This window comes from Coffea arabica, chromosome 9c, assembly GCF_036785885.1.
Source record: "Coffea arabica cultivar ET-39 chromosome 9c, Coffea Arabica ET-39 HiFi, whole genome shotgun sequence".
Lineage (NCBI taxonomy): Eukaryota > Viridiplantae > Streptophyta > Magnoliopsida > Gentianales > Rubiaceae > Coffea > Coffea arabica.
In genome coordinates, this window is record NC_092326.1 from 33,507,992 (window position 1) to 33,528,326 (window position 20,335).

The 20,335-nt window shown below is 34.6% G+C and overlaps 1 protein-coding gene across 1 annotated transcript; it reads left to right on the top strand.

Moving 5' to 3' along the window:
- The first annotated feature begins 6,860 nt into the window (after window positions 1-6,860).
- On the top strand, window positions 6,861-10,640 carry LOC113707707 (DNA-damage-repair/toleration protein 111). The gene is made up of 2 exons (XM_027229997.2): window positions 6,861-7,873; window positions 10,122-10,640. Exons 1-2 carry the CDS (start codon window positions 7,004-7,006, stop codon window positions 10,413-10,415), a joined length of 1,164 nt encoding a protein of 387 aa, XP_027085798.1. The 5' UTR covers window positions 6,861-7,003; the 3' UTR covers window positions 10,416-10,640.
- The last annotated feature ends 9,695 nt before the right edge of the window (window positions 10,641-20,335 follow it).

Below are 20,335 nucleotides of genomic sequence, written 5' to 3' on the forward strand. Positions count from 1 at the left end.
TTTTGTTTTGAAGGTATATCAAGTCATGGATCAAGCTTCTGTATTTGGATTATGCGAGTTTGTTTGGATAGAGGATTATTTGCTAAAATTTATTTGCTTACATCATCATTACAATTTCCAACACACCTTTTTATCTTCCCAATTATCTTTTTATCTCACATACATCACATCATAAAAAGTGCTACAGTAAAAATATCTCAAATAATTTACAATCCAAACAGAGCCTTTTGTGTAGAACATGGGACTTGACTTTTGCTACTAATGCTTTTGTACAAAACAGGGGGCTTGACTTTTGCTACTAAGTTATTTTTGAGGGTTGCTTATAAGATTTGGTTGTTGCTCAAATCTATTTTAGGGGCATAGATTTTGTATTTTGTTGATTTGTACAGACAACCATGAACTCTTGGAAGCGATGAGCAGTATACATTATTTTAGTCTTGGTGCTTTCAAATTAATGCCTTGCTTGGATGTTTAGGACTTCAGCATAATACGCACTAGTTGATCATTTTCTTTTTTTTCTCTGACATTTTTTCACTATATTTATTTGTTTGTTTGATACTAGAGGCAAGTTTAAGAGCAAGAACACAAGTTAGAGGAAAAATTTTACCTTTTCTTTTTTCACCTTTACATTAAAAAAATTAAATAGTGATAAACAAAAAGGTAAGAAATGCATCTAGCATTCTTTATTTGTTTATCCAAAAAAAAAAACTTGAATTGCATTATTGTAAGAAATTTGTTCTTTTGTTAACAAAAAGATAGAAAGACAAGAAACAAAACTTTCATTGCATCTGCAAACACTTGTGCAGCTTGAAAAGAGTAAAGAAAAAAAATGAAAAGCAAGGAAAGAAAAGAAAAAAAAAGAAAAACCAAAGATTTGAAGCGCAAGAAAAGAAATGGAAATGAAAAACGCAAGGAGCTAAAGTTCCGATGATGTGTTATGGCGGAGCCCTCCACAATTGTTTAGTGCAATTTGATAGTAGAATCTTGACTTTTCAATAGAAGGGCATAACTGAAAAGTAATTTTAAAAGTGGTTTGACTTTTTCAAAGTGACTCAAATTTTGGGACAAGCAAAAAGTGGATATATGACATTAACAATAGGACGGAGGGAGTACATATTAAAAAGGAACATGCTATTTTAAACAATTTTACAATAATAATTTATTTACCTTTTGCGTGTTTTATTGGTTAGGGCTAATTAATTTACCTAAATTCTTTTGATAATTTAGAAGATGGTATAAGTATCTTCATATACTAAGTACTATGTAAATAACAGTGAATTCATGGTAAGGACTACGAATTGTTTTTTTCATTTTTTTCTTTTCTCATAAATTGTTCTACTCCTATGTGAGTTAAAATCGGATGAACTCACTTAAGTTGGATCTATCATATAAAGAGAAAAAAATACATACACACACACACACAAAATGCACAAAAAATCACTAGAACAAAATTGGAATTATTAATGTAATCATGTTATTTGTTAATGTTAACTTATTTTTATATGTTAATTATGTTGATTAGATGAAAATACCTAGACATGTTAATGGGTAAGGTCTTATTCAAATCATCATATTTTTTACGAGTTTGGTTTTATTTTTCAAACCTAGAAGCTATAACAGAATCATGGATACAAGTAGGGTTTGGAGTTCTATGACTTAGACTCTCACATAGACCTAGACTTATGATTATTTATTAATATTTGAAGAAAATATAGTTAATTAAAGTAATTCATACTTTTAGTTTGTATTTCATGTGTGCAACATTCTTGAATGTTAATTTTGTTATTTAAAAATGGTAATTGACTTATATATGTATGCTATCTTTAAATGAACATTTATTCTTTGTTTTTAAATAGTGTCCTGAGTGGGTCTAGGTCTTCATTTTCTAACCCCTTAAGTTGTAGATGATTGCTTGGGTCAAGGTTTAGGTTTGGATATAGTGGATGTAGTGACATATCTAAAAATACTATTGAATCCATGTGGATTAGGTATTTTAAGGGTATTTTTAAAAAAAATTACTATAATTCTGTCTATTAAAAATATAGTATTTTAAAAAATTTTACTATAAATATATTTTTGGGGTGTTTTTAAAATTTAAAATTTTATTTAAATAGTTTTAAAAAAATTTTGTCCTTTCTCAACAACCACCCTTCACCACCACCCCTCCCCGGCTCTTGCCATCACCACTACTCTTCACCTTTCATAGCCACTCTCTCCCTCCATCACCACCTCTCTCCCTCTCTTTCTTCCTTCTCTCCCTTCCTCTTTTCTCTTCCTCCATCCCCCTCCTCTCTTTTTGCAGCCTTCATCCCTTCCCTTGGGAATGGCAACGAGGTAGCGCCCGCTCCCCGTCCCGCTGCCCACTAGTCCCCCGCCCCGACCTACTCCATCTTGCTTCCCTTGTAGGGCACTTGCCTCGCCCACTATTATTCTATTTTTCTTTGAGAAAAAAATTGTTATCGTGTTAAGTGTAATTAGGAATTTAGTATAAATGTATTAGTAAATTTAGCATAATTAATTAATAATTTCTATTAGTATACATGTATAATTATTAGTATAATTGAGAATATTAATTATATTATATATATACATTATATAATACTTATAACTAATAATATCATTATTATAAGTTTGTAATTAATTAAATATACATGTAATTATATATATTTAAATTTTTTAATGAGTGGCGGGACAAGGGATCGAGAAAGGGGTAATGTCCCCTATCCCGCCCCACTCCCTACCCCATTAGCCCCCACAAGAACCTGTCCCAATTATCATTTCTACCTCCCCTCCCTTCCGTGACTAAATCCCACCCCTCCTCTCCCCTCCATCCCCTTATGGCCCCTTCCTATACCCCTTCCCTTCCCTCCTAGGACCAAATCCTTTTGGATTGTTTTTCGAAGGTGTTTTATAGTTAGTTTTAGTGTAAACTTGTGGCCCCATTTGCCAAATAAATATTTCGAATGCAATAGTTTCTGGAAAAACTCCAACTCAAGCAGAGCCATTAAGTGTTATTAGTTTTTTTTGGGAACATTTTTCATTAAATTTGCAATCTTTTTTTTGGGTCAAAATTGTAATGAAACATTTAATCCACTCCTGAGAATTTTTTTTTTTTTTTGAAGAATAGCTGAGTAAAAACGTTAAAGTATAGTGCCATTGACATATTAGGCCAATAATATTTGCCAAAAGAAAAATGGATAATTTCAAAAACCTCCCCTGAGATTTCTAATAATTATACCACCTCTCTTAAGGTTTGAAAAATTGTGAAATCTTTCCCTAAAAAGTATGTTTGGCAATAATTGATGATGTAAGCAAAAAAATCTAATGAATATCTACTATTACCCCTCTCTAATATGTAAAACAAATTAAATGATAAAAACTTAATTGTCACCATTATCCATTCGGTGAAAATTTCAAGTTAGTTTTTTGAAGGAAAATTTAAGGTATGTTTTGAACGCATACTTTTTTGGTACTTTGGACTTTTTTTTGTTAAGTAATTTTTTAAGATCTCATTTTAACAAATGCCTCCCCAATTGGTTGGTGACTTTTTGTAAATTGATAGGATAATTTCAGAAACCTCTCCTTGAGGTTTCTAATTATTTTACTGGTCTTCCTTTAGGTTTTAAAAATTACGCTAACCTCCCTTGAGGTTTATTATCTTGTAACATTTAAGTCCAATAACAATTAAAAAGTGATATTAGGAGAGAGAAGACAACATGATTCCACCATTGCTCTTTTTCTACCATATTATTTGGTTAATATATACTAGTCCACACATTAAAGAAAAACACTAGAATTTACTATATATCATCAGGGATCAAATCAAATATAACATCAAAAAATAGTATATCATTCTATATAATTTGACTTAATATAAGATTCAAATTACTCTTTTTATTTATATACCCATTGTCAAATATGATCAATAACAAATAATTAGAAAAATCTGCAACCAAAACAATACAAAGAGCGAATTTTAATATCATAAAAATCTCAACAACTAACATTAATATGTTGACAGGGATATTTATGATGTTAAAGTTCGCTCTCTGTAATGTTTCGGCTGCAATTTTTTTATTATTTGTTGTTGATTATATTTAAAATGGATATGTAGACGAAAAAAGTAATTTGGATCTTGTATTAAATAAAAAATAAAAAGTAATATACTATATTTTGATGTTATATGTGATTTGATCCCTAATGATAAACAGCAAATTTTAATATTTTTGTTTAATGTGTAGATTGGTATTAAATTAACTAAATAATATAGTAGATGAGGGATAATAATGGAATCATATTATCTTCTCTCTCATAAAATCATTTTTTAATTACTAGTTCTGCCTAAATATTATAAGATAATTAATCTCAAGGAAGAATATAATTTGTAAAACTTGAAGGGAGGCCATTGAAATGGGTAAAACACATTAAACTGCCCTGTAGTTTACAAAATTACATTTACCTCCCCTGAGGTTTGATCATATTACCAATCAATCCCTGTAATTTGTCCAAATAACGGTCTCACCCTTTGAATGATCAAACATTTAACAAAAACCCCCTTAATGCCAAAAATGCTCTTATTGAGGCCATGTTGCATTAAAAACAGAACATATTTTTATTTTATTAACCCTGAAGCAATCCAAAAAAATAGAAAAAAATTTTTGCTTATTATTTTATAAAAACCATATCTTTGCTTCCATAAATAGTTTTGAATCAATAATTATTTTAAATCTTAAAAATGAATATTAAAAATTAGATAAATTGAAAGAAAAATAAAAAAAGAAGAAATTATTTTAATTATTATTAAGATTTAAAATAATTATTGATTCAAAATTATTTATGGAAGCAAAGATATGATTTTTATAAAATAATAAGTAAAAAATTTTCTATTTTTTTGGATTACTTGAAGGTTAACAAATAAAAATATGTTCTTTTTTTAATGCAACATGGCCTCAATAAGGGCATTTTCGACATTAAGGGGGTTTTTGTTAAAAGTTTGATCATTCAAAGGGTGAGACCGTTATTTGGACAAATTACAGGGATTGATTGGTAATATGATCAAACCTCAGGGGAGGTAAATGTAATTAACCCTTACAAAAAAGGACATGGATGATGGAACCCCCCTATCACTCAAAAACACTCAAATAATCCCTTGTACTTTGGATTGATATGAATTTGGACTGAAAATCATCCAAATTGACAGTGTATGGATTACATGTGCTTGGCAAGCGAGTGCACATGGTATTGTAGGAAGGAATTTTAGGAATTATACTTCCATTCTTAGTTTCTTCCTTTTTTTCACTTTTCTTTCCTTTTAATCTTTTTACTCCGCTTTCCCTTTTTTGTTTTTTATTCTTCTTCTTCTTCTAGCTCCCACACATCACGTTATCAATCTAGAAGCCATTTGTTTCCCTTTTTTCTTTTTTAATTTTTTAATGTTTATTTTCCTTTTCCTTTACCTGGTGCAACAAACTAGAACCACTACCATTGGCTGCCATTGTCGCCACCTCTACCAGTAGATGCCACCCCCGTCGATGAGTACTGTCATTAGCAGAATTTGGTGAAATTCACATACCAAACTTTGTTGTATGCAAAGATCACAATTTTGATGTCGGATTTGGCCAAAAAGAATAAAAAAGTAACAACATTGGCCATTTGCAAAAATTTCGTGTTCCTTCCTTCTGGTTCCATGCCTCATGCCATACCACTAGCCTCTATCCCCTCTCACTACCACCAATGCTCATTTCCTCTTCTCGTCTTTCTCTTTTTCCTCGTTCTCCATAACAATCAAGCATATCTCAAATTTTATCAATTATTACTTAACTTTCGTGAAATTTACACCACTGAACTCCATTAACAAATATAGTTAGCAAACATGCTTGAGAGAGAGAGAGAGAAAGAGTACAAGGTAATAATACGGACCTCCAAAAGTATTTGATGAGTAGAATCAAGAAAATCTCAAGAGTATTTTGATGAATAATTTGTGTAGATCTGCAAACTAATCGAATGTCCCAATGCATCACAAAAGAATCATGCAAACAAGCATTTTTTTTTCGCTCTTTGTTACCTTGGCGATGAATGTGGTGACCACGGTGAAGATGATGGTGGAAGTAGCAGTTGTTGGTATTGGCTGGATTGAAGAAAGGAAGAAAGGAGAAAAAAAAATAGAGAAAACAACAAAATGTTCTGAACTTGTGACGCAAGTAATGGTTGCAGAAGACCAAGTCTTTTTTTAATTCACTTTGGCCCCTCAATTTACTTTTTTATTAGAATAAAGTAAGAAAGTTTTTAAAATTTCAATTGAGCCTTGAATAAACTAATGCTACAATTTGCAATCAAGGATAGTATAAGAAATTTTCATCCTTTCATCAATTCAAATGGTTTCCGTCCAAAGTCCATATCAATCCGAAGCACAAAGAGTTTATTTTTGTGTTTTTGAATGATAAGGCGATTCCATGTCCTTTTCATAAATCATAGGGGTTTACTGTATTTTACCCCCAGTGAAATAGTTAAAAATATCATGAGAGATGTCTAAAATTATCTCTAAATTAATTAATAAATCTAGTCAAAAAAATTGGGAATAGAGTATAATATATTAGATTAGACGACATTACAGTTTTAAGATAAAGAAATGTTACCGAAAATGGATTTCCATTTTTCTCTTTTAACTTATTTTTAATTAAAATTTATAAAGTTTATGAAGATTATCATATAATCTTTTCATAGTAAAAATGGAGGTAAGTATAATTTTTCAAACCTTAGGGGACATGCTCATAATTGTTTGAAACCTCAAGGGAGGTTTCTGAAATTATCCCAAAGAAAAACAATTCTTTCTGGTGAACCCGTCCGCCGATCCATGCGTTGTAGAAGTAGAACTTCAAATCAGGAGCCCGTCCCTTTATCGCCCCATTTGTTCGAAAAAATCCCCAAAATGTTTTAAACCCTAATTTCCCCAATTCCCCGCACTCTCTTTCACACAGTCACACACTAAAACGGTAGTAGTAAAATGTTAGGTGGCTTATACGGCGACCTACCACCACCGTCCTCCTCCGCCGACGATGATAAGGCCACGTCCACCTCCACCACCAATGTCTGGTCTAGCACCAGCAAATTGGCGCCACCCACCCTGCGGAAACCCTTCCCCCCTCCCCAAACCATCCTCAAATCTCAGCCAAAACCAAAACCCCTGCCCCAATTGATATCTAAGCCCCCTGCCGACGAAAATGTAAACCCTAACCCCAATAAGGAGATGATGAGCACGGCGCCGTTTCAGCCGGCTTTGGTGGGCGTTACGAGTTCGGTGATGGAAGAGTACGACCCAGCTAGACCGAATGACTATGAGGAGTATAAGAGAGAGAAGAAACGGAAGCAAGCGGAGGCAGAGATGAGGAGAGAGTTGGAGGAAAGGGAGAGGAGGGAGAAGGAGAAGGAGGAGAAGGAGAGGAGGGAAAGAGAGAGGGAGAGAGAACGGGATTTGAATATTTCGGGTGAGGAGGCTTGGCGGCGCAGGGCGGCAATGAGTGGAGGAGGAGGAGGAGGGCAAAGATCGCCGTCACCTCCAGTGAGTGGAGGGAATGGGGCTGGAGAAGGGTTTAGTATTGGGAAATCGGAGAGTGGAGGGTTAGGTTTGAGTGCGGAAGGGAAAATGACTGCAGCGCAAAGGATGATGGCAAAAATGGGGTGGAAACAAGGGCAGGGATTGGGCAAACAAGAGCAGGGTATTACAACGCCATTGATGGTGAAGAAGACGGATAGACGAGGTGGATCAATTGTGAATGCTAGTGCTTCTAAACAGCAAGAGCAGCCCCCGGATAAGAAGGTCAAGAGTGTGAGCTTTAACGGGCCACCTACTCGGGTTTTGTTACTGAGGAATATGGTATGTTTTACCCGTTGTGTTTGCATTTACTTGAGTTTTTATTTATGCTGAGGTGAACACCTTTGGTTCACAGGGAACGGTTAGCCTTTTGTCATAAGTGAGTTATTTTCTTCTTTCTGCCCGAGAAGTTGTGAATGAGTTGAAAGATGTTATAAAGCAGTGTAGTTTGAGCTTAGAAAATGCTATTAGTTCACCTTAACTTGGATCTATTGATCATGCAAAGGCTGGATTTTACAATTCCTTGGAAATTGTAGAGCATTGTACATAATGATGAATACTAACTTCTGAGCACTGATCATTAAGGACATTAACTGCTTATTCTATTTTTTCTAGTGTTACTTCCTGGAAACTTTGAGTTCTTGAAGTGTTTGCAGGCATATAATAATAGGACAGAGGACATTAAGATTGATGTTGATTTTTATTGAAGGCTGGGTAATGAGTTTTACAAGTATTCATGTTTAAAATTTTTTTAAGTTTCGCATAAAGGTGGAAATACACCAGTACAGAAACCTGTTGCAAAATTTTATAAAATGAATATTTATGTGGTGGCTACTGATTGAAATCTTGAATACTAGGCAATCTGAGTTGAATTATCTGTTTCCTAGAACAATGAATTCTAGTTGACAATGCTGCTCGATGCTTCCCATATTTCACCCTCCCCCCCCCCTCCCCGCGCCTTCCCTTCTCACGTTACTATATGTTTGTTGATATTATAAGAATTCAATGTGGGGATGGGAGCTCTATTGGGTGTAGTCAGATACTTAATCAATGCTGTTACATTGAAGAAGGAATAAAGGAAGAACTATGTAGCATGGTTCTGACTAGTAAGAAAGAGAAAGGGTGAAGAAGAAAAGAAAGGGTGCAAAAGAAAATTCTTTCTATGATTTTTTTTTTTTTTGATGAAAAGAGATTGGACAAGACATCAACATGCTTACGGATTCTTTTGGAAAGCTGGGTTGTAGTAATTCATAAAGCATATACTATGTGTTGAAAACTCAAGGGCCTTATAAAAGATCAACACAACTTTCAGAGGTTTTCCTTTTTTAATTCTAAAATAAAATTATTTTTTTTCCTACTTGTTGTAGATGATATGAATATTTTGTCCAAAATATATGTTTATTATTCTTTGTGAATCCAATTTTGCAGTTCAGAATTACTACTGAACAAGTGATGTTACTCTCCAGTTTCATTCTTTATGCTCGTTCTAGTGGCCTAGTCATTAGGGAATCATGCAGCTGACCTACATAGCTTCTTTTATCCACTACATACACCTTAGTCCTTGTAAAACAGGATGCTATTGTGGTTGATGATTTTGGGCCCTTAGAGGACTAAAAGTTCTGGTAGGTTGTGTGCTTTGTAGTCAATGGATATATTTGTAATGTTAAGTGAATTGTTCTTGGATGTAATGATGCTGTAACATTATTTTCAATGTCTCATTTATGGCATACTGGTTTTTCAGTTTTTTGGTAAATCTGCTTGTGAGTTAGCATTATAAGATGTTTATTGACCATGCGTATAGAATAGTTTTGGTACCTGATGTAGCCAGTGCTTATCTTGAGGCTGTCCATCCGCCATACTTTCTTGGAAATACATGCGGACACATCAAGATATCCTTTTGCTTCTTGTTGCTGTACGTTCTCATTCCAGTTATGAAATGGGGGGTGCTTCCCGCTGTTTTCCTTGAACATCCATTGTATAGACTGTCTAGGTTAAGTGCCATTGCATTCAGGCTGGGAGCTGATCATGTTTAACCAAAGATAATAACTTAATGTTTTACTTGTAGAAACTGCAAACAAGTTCAATACGTGCTATTTGTATAACTAGGGAATGTTATGTTTGTCAATTGGACAACTAATTATGTACTCTCAGTTATTCATTTGGACTTTTAGGGAAGCCTGAAGATGGTATTAGTGTTGCACTGTGCTTATGAATATTCATATGATATATTTGCATATGATGTGTATGTGTGTCGTTCACTTGTTTGATTGGCTTTTGGTTTTGCATTTGGTTTGCAAATCAAATTGAAGGTATTTTGTAAGTGTAGTTGTTCTGATGGATCTCTGGATATAACGCAATAATGTTGGTGGTTAGAATTGCTCCAGATCTCTGAAACTGATGCTTGCAACCTAGCTTGCTTGAATAAATGCCTGCTGTTTGCTATTTGTCTGTCTGTCTTATGAATCTCTCTGTAACTTGGGGAAACCGGTGTTGAAAGAGATAATAATGCTGGAAGTTTTTCTTATTAAAGGTTGGCCCTGGAGAGGTAGATGATGATTTGGAAGGTGAGATAGCAGAAGAGTGCCAGAAGTATGGTACAGTGAATCGAGTCCTAATATTTGAGATAACAGAGCCAAATTTCCCTCATGATGAAGCAGTTCGTATCTTTGTTCAGTTTGAGAGAGCAGAACAATCAACCAAAGCCCTTATTGACCTAGAAGGTCGCTTTTTTGGGGGGCGCGTTGTTCACGCCTGCTTCTATGATGAAGAGAGGTTTGCTAAAAACGAGTTGGCTCCCTTGCCAGGAGAAATCCCTGGCTTTTGAACTGAATGGTTCAAGCATATGCTTATAAGCTTTCGCTGCTTTGGGGCTATGCTCTCATATGGGTATAGGTATAGTTAAGTTCCTTATTGAAATACGTGTAGTTTATGCTTCGATCTGTTAAGTACTTGCTTGATTGACAACATTTGGGTTGCCATTCTTTGAGCATAGCTGTGGTTTCTCTAATGTCAACATAATTTTGAAATTGTTATTACGAGTTTCTACTCATATTTGAATGTTTTCTTGCACAAGGGTTCTAGATGGAGGTGAGAATGGTTTTCAACAGAAATATATATTAATAAAACTTTATATATTGCTACGATGCACTTCAGTGTTGTAGCAAATGTGGTGTTTAGACGCCTTCCGAGGCTTGGTCTGGTGGCTGGGGTTGCTGAAGATGGGGCTTAGGTCCTTGAATCTTACTGCCAGCAAGTTGCGGAGGGTGGGGAAATAGTCTACAGGGTCCACTCCCTGTGGGACACCCTTAAAAAAAAAATTTAGTAAAAAAAATGTGGTGTTTAGACATCCCAAAGGATCAGAAATTCTGTTTTAACTTGATAAGCCCGGTGATCTACGAGGCCACTTATCATTCATGTGATAAGAGTATGGAATAGCCGCAAGGGTATTCAGCTATCTAAAAGTGTAGTTGTGTATTAAGTTTCCCCACTCTAACAATTGCTTTGTAAAGCCAGTCTTCAAATTGAGATTATAAGCAGCATGGCAATTTCAAGAATCTTGAAAGATATTCAAAGGGCTCAACAATCAAATTCATTCTTTTGACGCTGGCAACTCAATAATGGTGCTAATGAATCATCTCATTGTAATCTGAAGTTTCTTTATATGCAGTCGGGACCTAGGAGATGGTAATCAAAGATGAAAATGACAATTTAATTTGTTTTTGATGTAAGATTTACCCGGTTGCAAGAAAAGCAAGATTTACAACCAAAGTAACGGGGAAAAGAAACAAAGAAACTATTGAATACCAACTCGCATTAAGTAATTCAGTGTCCTTTCACGTACGTAAGCATGAGAAGACCAATAATCCAATTTATAGTTAGCGATAATTGCATAAATCTCCCCTAAAGTTTTTGATGCACTCACCTCCCCTGAGGTTCAAAAATAGCACTGACTTCCCCTAGCATGAATTTGGGGTCTACTGCTGAAGAGTTTAAGGTTGTTAGTGAACAAACTTGGGTAAAAAAAAATTAGGCCAGTTAGTGTATGATAACTAATTAAACAAGATTAATGGTTTTTTCTTACTGGATAAGACACCACAAGTGCACTCACAAAATGGCACCACGAAATGGCACCAATTAATGCTCCAACATGGCATCATTTTGTGATTGACAGCATTTGAGAGCACAATCTAAATTGTATGCTATTTGCATAGAAGAGAAGCAGAAGCAAGAAAAATGCAGGGGAAAGAAACCTCCAGACAAGGCTCCTTAAAAGAATAAGTTCTTGTGGTTTTGGTTGAATTAACTTCATCTTAAACATTCAAGAAACAGAAGGAGAAAGAAAGCAAAAATCAAGGCAAAATCTGAGAATTTTTTTGCTAAAAATTTGCAGGATTCAAGAGACAACAGATAAGCAATTCTTTGTCATCTCAACTTAATACACAAAGTTGTGGTGTTAGTTGTTATATGATGAAACCATTGTGTCAATCACAAGAGAACATAACTATGTATGAAATATGGTAACTTGTGTAAAATCGATATATTATAAAGCATGACAATATGAAACTCTCTTATATTAATCACAGATGAATTTTCTTATTTGATCAACAGTCTTTTATATTGAATATAAAGGATTGATAGTTAGGTGCTGATGATGAATGATATGCGTGGCTCCTATTAGCTCCTGGGCCAAAACTATAGTTGATGCTTCATTTGTCATGTGTTTTATCATTACTGTTATTTTGTATAGCTATTGAGATTAAGAGATAGGTAATATGGATTAGAATTCAAGACTAGTTTATTTTGCTGAATCTTATGTTCCAAATTTCATGAATGAATTTGTTGGTTTTTTGCTACTATTGGATTATGTCATGTAATGTGTTGGCTGTAGAATTCAATAGATTAAAATGTGTTGGTACAAAGCAACTTCTTCATGTTGTTGCTGCTATACTTGTTTTCTTTGCACTTACATCCCTTGAGTTTTACTAATTGTCTCCAACTTTAAATGTTTTTTATTCCTTTGCTAATATAACTTCACAAGAGGCAAAAAGGGTATATATGGAACAAAATTACTCTCTCACTTCTCAAAAGGCTTTTTTAATGGCACTTTCTCTGACATGAGCTGAATTTGCTATCAAAACCTTAAGTTCAGGGGAGATCAATACTATTTTTTAAACCACCGAGAAGGCGAGTGCAATTATTAGAAACTTCAGGGGAGGTTTTTGCAATTATTCCTTATAGTTAATAGTCAATTTTCCAGAAGCAATTAGATGCGCTGACAAATTTGTGGGTATGAGGTAAAGCAATGGGAAAATCGCCAATTTAGCAATCCTTAGTTTTACTCGATTCTTTTGTTTCAAAACTAGGTTGTACCATTCCCTCTTCAATTCCTTTGTGGTAATATAAATTTATTATTTCAAAACTAGGTTGTGCCATTTCGAGGTTGGCGATGGCCACATTCCCACTCCAAAAACAAAAATAAACAAAATCATGTCAACTTTAAAAAAGTACAAGTTAGTATGCATCATCTTGAATTTAATTATTTTCCAAACAATTGCACCCTCTAAATTTTTTACACATTCCTCCACCCTTTTCATTGCTTCCTGATAGAGTGAAACTATATAATTGGAAAAGGAAAAAAAAATAACAACCTAAACTTCTTAGGGTTCGTTTGGTTCATAGTATGACATGAGATTAGATTACTAATCCTATATCATCCCATGTTTGGTTGCATTTTATACAAGTGATGATACATCTCATCTGAAAAAATTAATCCTAATAAGATAATCCCATGAGAGGAGGGGGTATGAATTATTTCAGAATGAATAAGAGGTGGGATGATAACAGTTTGGACTTATTTACTATAATGCTTTATTCTAATAATTGTGTAAACTTACCTTTTCACTATAATATTAAGGTTTTGATAAGTGCATTAAGACTAACAGTTTTCTCCCTGGAGTTTGTTGTTAACAAAGCGTTTTCAATTTATCCATTCAGACCATCAACTTATTGGACCGATAGCTGATGACCATCTGCCCTAATCCATTTGTCTGAATCATGAACATGCCAGTTGTGATGTAATCAACTTCCTTCAAATAAATAGTTTCATCTTTAATGAGAGTAGGCAAAACCTCAAGATAAATAAGCAAAGAGGTTTTCTGTCTTCCAAAGACCATGAAGCGATTATGGTTCCATAACAGCCGATTGTAAGTTTTATATGGATGATCCTTATACTGTAGTAAGTAAGAAGTTAAACCCATGTTTTCTGGCCAATAGTTATTGAAATATTAGAGCATCTTGACAAGTGCTTTCAATCATTGCTTGGTAATTGGCAGTGACAAGTGCCTAGATCCATCATCCTGTATATAGGGATAATGTTTTTCTTTCATTTCCCCAATCTCTCCCAACAAAATCTCATTAACAACTCGAACCCTTCGGCTCTTCTTCCCAAATCTCACCAATTCATCAACCCTTGCTATATAACAAAGATAATAGATGGGGGAGATGTATATAAGGTGGTGAGTGCCATTGGCTCCCTTGTATGCAACATTAGTCTTGGCCTTCGCTTCTGTGAAGTGGTGGCACATGTTTAAACCCTATCACATAGATATTGGCTTATGGGCAATTTGCAGCTAAAAAGGAAGCTTTTCTTTGTCCATCACCACATTAATTTTCTTTAGGTTTTTTGAACAACTTTCTCGTTCTTGGGGTGCCATTGTTAAAAGCCATGTATGGAAACCTTGGAAATGATCTTGTTGTTCAGTCCTATGCAATCCAGGCTCAGTTAACTCTGGATCACTGCTTGACTTTTTATGCTAGAATTGAGACGTGCAATATTTGAGGCTAAAGCAAAGTCCATAAATGGCGATTCACATGGTCAGGTGGAAATCATGATGGAAGGAGATACTGGTGATTCACAGTCACTTTAGGTGCTGATCACATGCCAGCTTTTGTGGTTGGCCAGGTTATGTTCTGGACAGATTATCAGTTCAAAGTGCTGGGGTATATAATCCTGTCAGGAAATGCATGCAAGTCTGGGATTTGCCATGAAAGAGCGGCTGTAGTAGGTTTTAGGGCCTTTCTGAAGGGAGAATTCACCATGCTAGAACTGATCTGAACAATTTGGAGACATGGGTTTTGGAGGATTACACCAGCATTGGGTGGCTGTCTGGGTGGGTCTTGAAGCTTCCATGAGAGAAAGAAATCCAGGAGAATTTATTCACCCCAATATTATGGGCATTATGGAGTTTCACCCTTGGAACAGTCAGTTGATTTTGCTCTGCAAATTTTTGACTCCTCATTGGTACAACTTTGAAAATGGCAAATTAAAGAAGGCAGCCTGATATGCAATTACATTTGCCAAGGGTGGCCCTATAACCGGTGTGCCTGATGTTCTGACCCTTTTTCTTTGTGGCTATATTAGGTGATGATTGTTGGTAAATTTTGCAGTAGGATAATTTTAGTTCAATGATTGATTCGTTCTCTCCTGCATAAAGAACTCAAGAGGTTAAAAAAAGTGGACTCAGATCAATCTGTCCTCTTAGATGAAACAAAAATTTTTTGAATTGTATTTGCATATAATTTGAAGTCTAGTAGCAGTAATGCGAGTTTATATGGTAGTTAGTCTATATTTGAGCAATATACCATTCTTTAACGAACGAATGAATGCAGCGCTCATGAATAACCTAACTAGATCAGATTAATTGCCTTTTCCTGAATCTCTTTTTTCTCTCTTTCTTGGGGAATTCAGATTCATTACATCAAAGAAAATTACCTGTGTACTTCCACTTAGGACATTTCAGCATTTTTATGGCCTTTAGAGGGAGGGAAAAGAAAAAGTCTTCGCCTCTTTCTTTAATTTCTAGTTTATATGATCTTTTAACTTTCCTACATTTTCAAAAAAAAAAATTTTTTTTCTCATTTCTTTGAGAAAAGGATTTCGAAATATTTCTCTCAGAGAGTTTTTCTCTTTTTTTTATATAAAAAAAAAAATTTCTCTCGAAGAGCTATCATAAACTTCTGCCAACATTAAGAGGTAATTTGCAACGTGGATGACTGTTAGAAGGTCACAAGGCTTTTGATCAGACCCATATTTTACGCCCTTTTCTTTTTTGCCCCTTCCATTTGTATAAATTTTGTGGTTAAGACCCGAAATTTTCTTACTCTTTTCTTCTCAAAACTTGCCTTTTCTTTAGTGATTGTATTTTGATGGAATAGCTTTTCCAAATTTGCAGTGAATTTTCTCTCTTTGTCTCACAAATAGAATAATGCAAGACAAAAAAGGAATGAGAAGACAAAGAACAATTACCAATCAGATAAAAATAACTTATTTAAAAAAATATATAAAAAGACTCGTCTCTACTTATTAAAGATAATTCTAGCATATAAAAATAAATAAATAATATAAATACAAAAGCAAGATGCCATATTGCATTCCACTGTTTAACGGAATTAGTCATTTACCTAAATAAGCATTCATTAAAGGCCCCAAATACTGACGTAGAAACTTCTAATATTAAACACCCCAGAATATAGAGAAAAAAATCCCAAACAAAAAAGTCAGAAAACACAAAACTTATCCCAATGTGAATTAGAGGGGAAATTCAGGGGCAACACTTTAAATATAAAACAAAAGCTGGGAAGTCGGTCTCAGTCAACAGTCAAACTGTCACATTAGACCTCAAGTACGACGTCGTGGAGACCCAGCTGGAGTGTTCTGATTGGAAGCCCTGGCCTCCATCCACTGCACCTCCATGTACGTCGACGGCGACCACGCCGCGGCCACCTGTCCCTGTCCCAGCTTATTCTCCCCTGCTGCGGCAGTCATATAATGGGCCCGACCACCCCTTTCACCACCACCACCGTACATGTACGTTGCCACCAGAGAATGATGCATATGATCACGGTATATATCAGTGGTGGTGGTGGTGGGCTGAGAAATGGAGTCTCCGGCAGTGGTTAAACGGCTAGGAGAGGCCGTAGTTGAACATTCTCCAATGGTGGCGGAACCCACGAAGCTGCTTTTCTTGGAGTTGCCACAAAGGGGGCAGACATTGGAAGTGGTAGTAATGGTGGAGGCGGAGGAGGAGGAGCGGTAAGTGGTGCCATCGGGCTCGACGATCCAGCCGGCTTCTTGAGCGAGGTGGCGAAGGACTTGGTTGATGTCGGCCCGAGGGGAGAGGGGGTAGCCACCGTGCTTGCGGAGGCCGTGGAAGATCTTGGTTGTGATGGACCTTCTTTGTCTTTCCCTCAGCTTTGTCCTCTCCTTCTCAACAGCACTCCTCATGCTCCCACCTCCTCCTCCACCGCTGCTGCTTCTCTGGTCGCCGGCGCCGCCAGCTTCTTTCATCTTGTTTTGGGTAGTATTATGTATCAAGAGTGCTAAACGTTGCTACTTCGTCTTTAGGATGCTATGGTGGGTAATAAAAGTGGGGTTTTAGGGAGCATGGCCTGTGGAGCATGAAGTGGGAACTGAGTCAAGCTTTTTGCATGATATTTGGGGGTAAATTCCAAAATTGACCAGTTGAGGAGCCTTTTGTTTTTCCTTTCTTTTTTTACCCTTTTTTTTTGGCTCCACTTCATCTCTTTTTCATTTTTTTAAAATTTTTTCCAGCAAAAGAGAGACGAGCCTTAATAAAAGGGGAGAAACAGATAGATTTTAATTCAAGATCTGTAATTCTAGTTCATCTCAAACTAAGTTTTTTTTTCTTTTTTTTAGTATAGATGGGAGATTTTGAACATGGGATCTCTCATTATTTATCCCTCTCCCGTACAATTCAACACATTCCTCCTCCAAGTATTTTAGTTATACTTGAAAGGAATGATTGCATTATATAAATATATAAGGAGCACTTGCAAAACATGTTTATATGAAATTTTTTGCATTTAAGCAGTTTGCTTCATAATTATTTTCATAATGATTGTGCTTCACATTCTAAAATGTTAGGTCATACTGTTAAAAACTATTCAACCTTTGAGAAGAATTATCAAAGTTTGGTTAAGTGCTCTAAAGAGTACTTTAATAAGAGTAAAAGAAGCAGTTAAATTGGATTTTTTTTATTGCAAATATATCTCTAATATATTTTTTTTCATAAGTAAAAGATTAGATGGGTTCGGTTCTTACAGATTGATCATCAAGACAATTCTCGTATTGACAACACAGCGAGATTCAAACATACAAATCCTTATCTCTAATGTATGGCTAGGATCTATACCACGAATTATACACATTGTCAATTGTATGTACAGACCATCCAACAATTTGAAGTTGTTGAAGTTAAAATTTATTTGTGAGCTCATATGAAGTATTGTCCGCTTTCGATTTATTGGATCTTATGGTGTTGTCCTTTAAAAACGTCTCATATGGAAAGAACAAACTCTTACTTTATGAGTTAACTATCAACTAATGTGGAATCTTTGACCTTTGCTTTGGGTTCGCGGATGAGACTAATTTAACCTCTAAGCCAATTTGGCCATTGTTTCACTTCATTATCCGCTTTATGTTCTAAGCAAAATTATTGAAAAAGAGAAGCAATCTACAAATTTTTGCTCTTGAATTGCACGTTAAATCACGTACAAAGAGCTTTAAAATCCATTTCTATTCTTACCATATGCTATTTGTTATCGTTCTTCATCTCGTGCATTACTAGATTATGTGCCGAACACAAGAAATTAATGGTAGCTGTAAACGATTGCATTTGTTGTTGTGGAACGTGTATCAAGATTATTCTCATTTTTCAATATGTATATACATAATTTCTAAATCTAGATATATTTTTTTGTTCCTATTCAAGGTAGAATTTCTAATTATAGAGTTGGTTAGTTAACATTGTATATTGATCTAGAATAGCTAATTATGTTAAGGGTTCACAAGCTATTTATAGTTCTAAAAATTCAAAGGTTTCATAGGAGGGTTGAGTTTCTCTAAGGGAGCGTTCGGTTCATGGACCGGATGGCAGGGGATTACTTATTGTTGGATTATTCATCCTAGTTTGAGTCATCCTCGGATGAGTAATCTTATTATCCAATGTTTGGTTAGTTTTATGTTAGATGGGATGTTTAAGAAAGTAGCCTCAACCTGCATTTGATTGGAGATAAGGTACGATTACTTATTTATAGATCAAAATACGCTCCTTGACAAACCTACAATTAGGGGTATTAATCGGGTTTTAGTAAGCCCAAACTTAGCTTTTAGTAGGGGTAAATTAGTCAAAAATTTTAGTAGGGGCAAATTAGTCAAGTTATTGAATTTATCAATAATAAGGATAAATTAGTCCAAATTTAAGTTATTTCATTAAAATGGGCAAATTAGTTCAAAACATAATTTTTTTTATTAGAAGGGGCAAATTTGTCTGAAACTTTAGTTATTTCATTAATATGGGCAAATGAATAAAAAGTTTTGTTTTGTTAATAGTATGGGCAAATTAGTTCAAAATTATGGTATATCATTAATATGGACAAATTAGTCCAAATTTTAATTTTTTTTATTAGTAGGAGTAGATTTGTCCAAAGCTTTGTTATGTTATTAATAGGGAAAATTAGTCCAAAATTTTAATAATATTATAGCGAGAAGGTAAGTTTCTACCGTTGTTAGAACAAAGCATTGTTCTATTAGAAAGGACAAATAAGTCCAAATCGTCATCATCCCACTTCTTATTCGTCCTGGAATAACACATACTACCTCCGATTTCCTCGATGGGATTATTTTATCCTCCATATAGGGGATTAATTTGGTTAGGTAAAATATATCATCCATTATATAAAACACAACCAAACATGGGATGACATAGGATTAGTAATCCAATTCCGTGTAATCCTATGAACCAAACAAACCCTAAAGGCTTGGGTTTGAGTCTAGGGGTGACAAACAACGAGCTGCTCGACTTGAACTCAAGTTTGATAGAGAATGAAATTAACTCGAATATGGCTATTAAATTGAACTCGACCCTTTAGGTAGTAGTTCTCACCATTTTCCAAATATGAATACCAATAAAAAAAAATGACAAGTTATAAAATAGAAGTTAGCTATTGAAATGGAAAAAATATGACAAACTGTAATATTTTAATAGATAAAGGTGTTAATGGAAATTATATATCTCATAGATTAGCTAAGAACTTACCTACTTATCAATTACAAGATACTTATCAATATACAATTTTTAATGGAGACACCCATGAAATAAAGGAAATTGTAGAAACATTACTTCTTTAATACAGGACTAGATATACTCTTAGGAAATAATTTTCTCCAACTATTTCATAAAGTTTTATCCTATACTTTACAATTTCAAATACATTCTAAAACTCCTTGTAACCACTGGATCGTCATTTCCTGTCTTAAACATGCTTATTCCCATAAAATTCCTATAACTTTTCATCCTCGTGTAGGTTAGTATGGTGATATTGGATATTCAGAAAAACATTCTACTCGAAAGCTCATCCAACTTCATATATCAACACTAAGATAAAGAATAGTGGTTGTTTGTCAACCCTAATTGAAATATATCTAGAAGAAAATAAATTTTTACTAGGATTTTGACACGTGTAGATATTGACTTCAACTTAATTTATTGATCATTAGATTGAATTCTAAGAATTCTATAAAGATATTGTATAAAAGTATGATTTTTTCTATTCTCTTTTGAGAATTGGAGGATTTTTTATTGGGTGGGTTCAAAAGAAGGATTTTTTGTCTGCCTTAAGTGTTCCCCTTTTCCTTAGTTATTTTCATTACTTGTACCAATAACT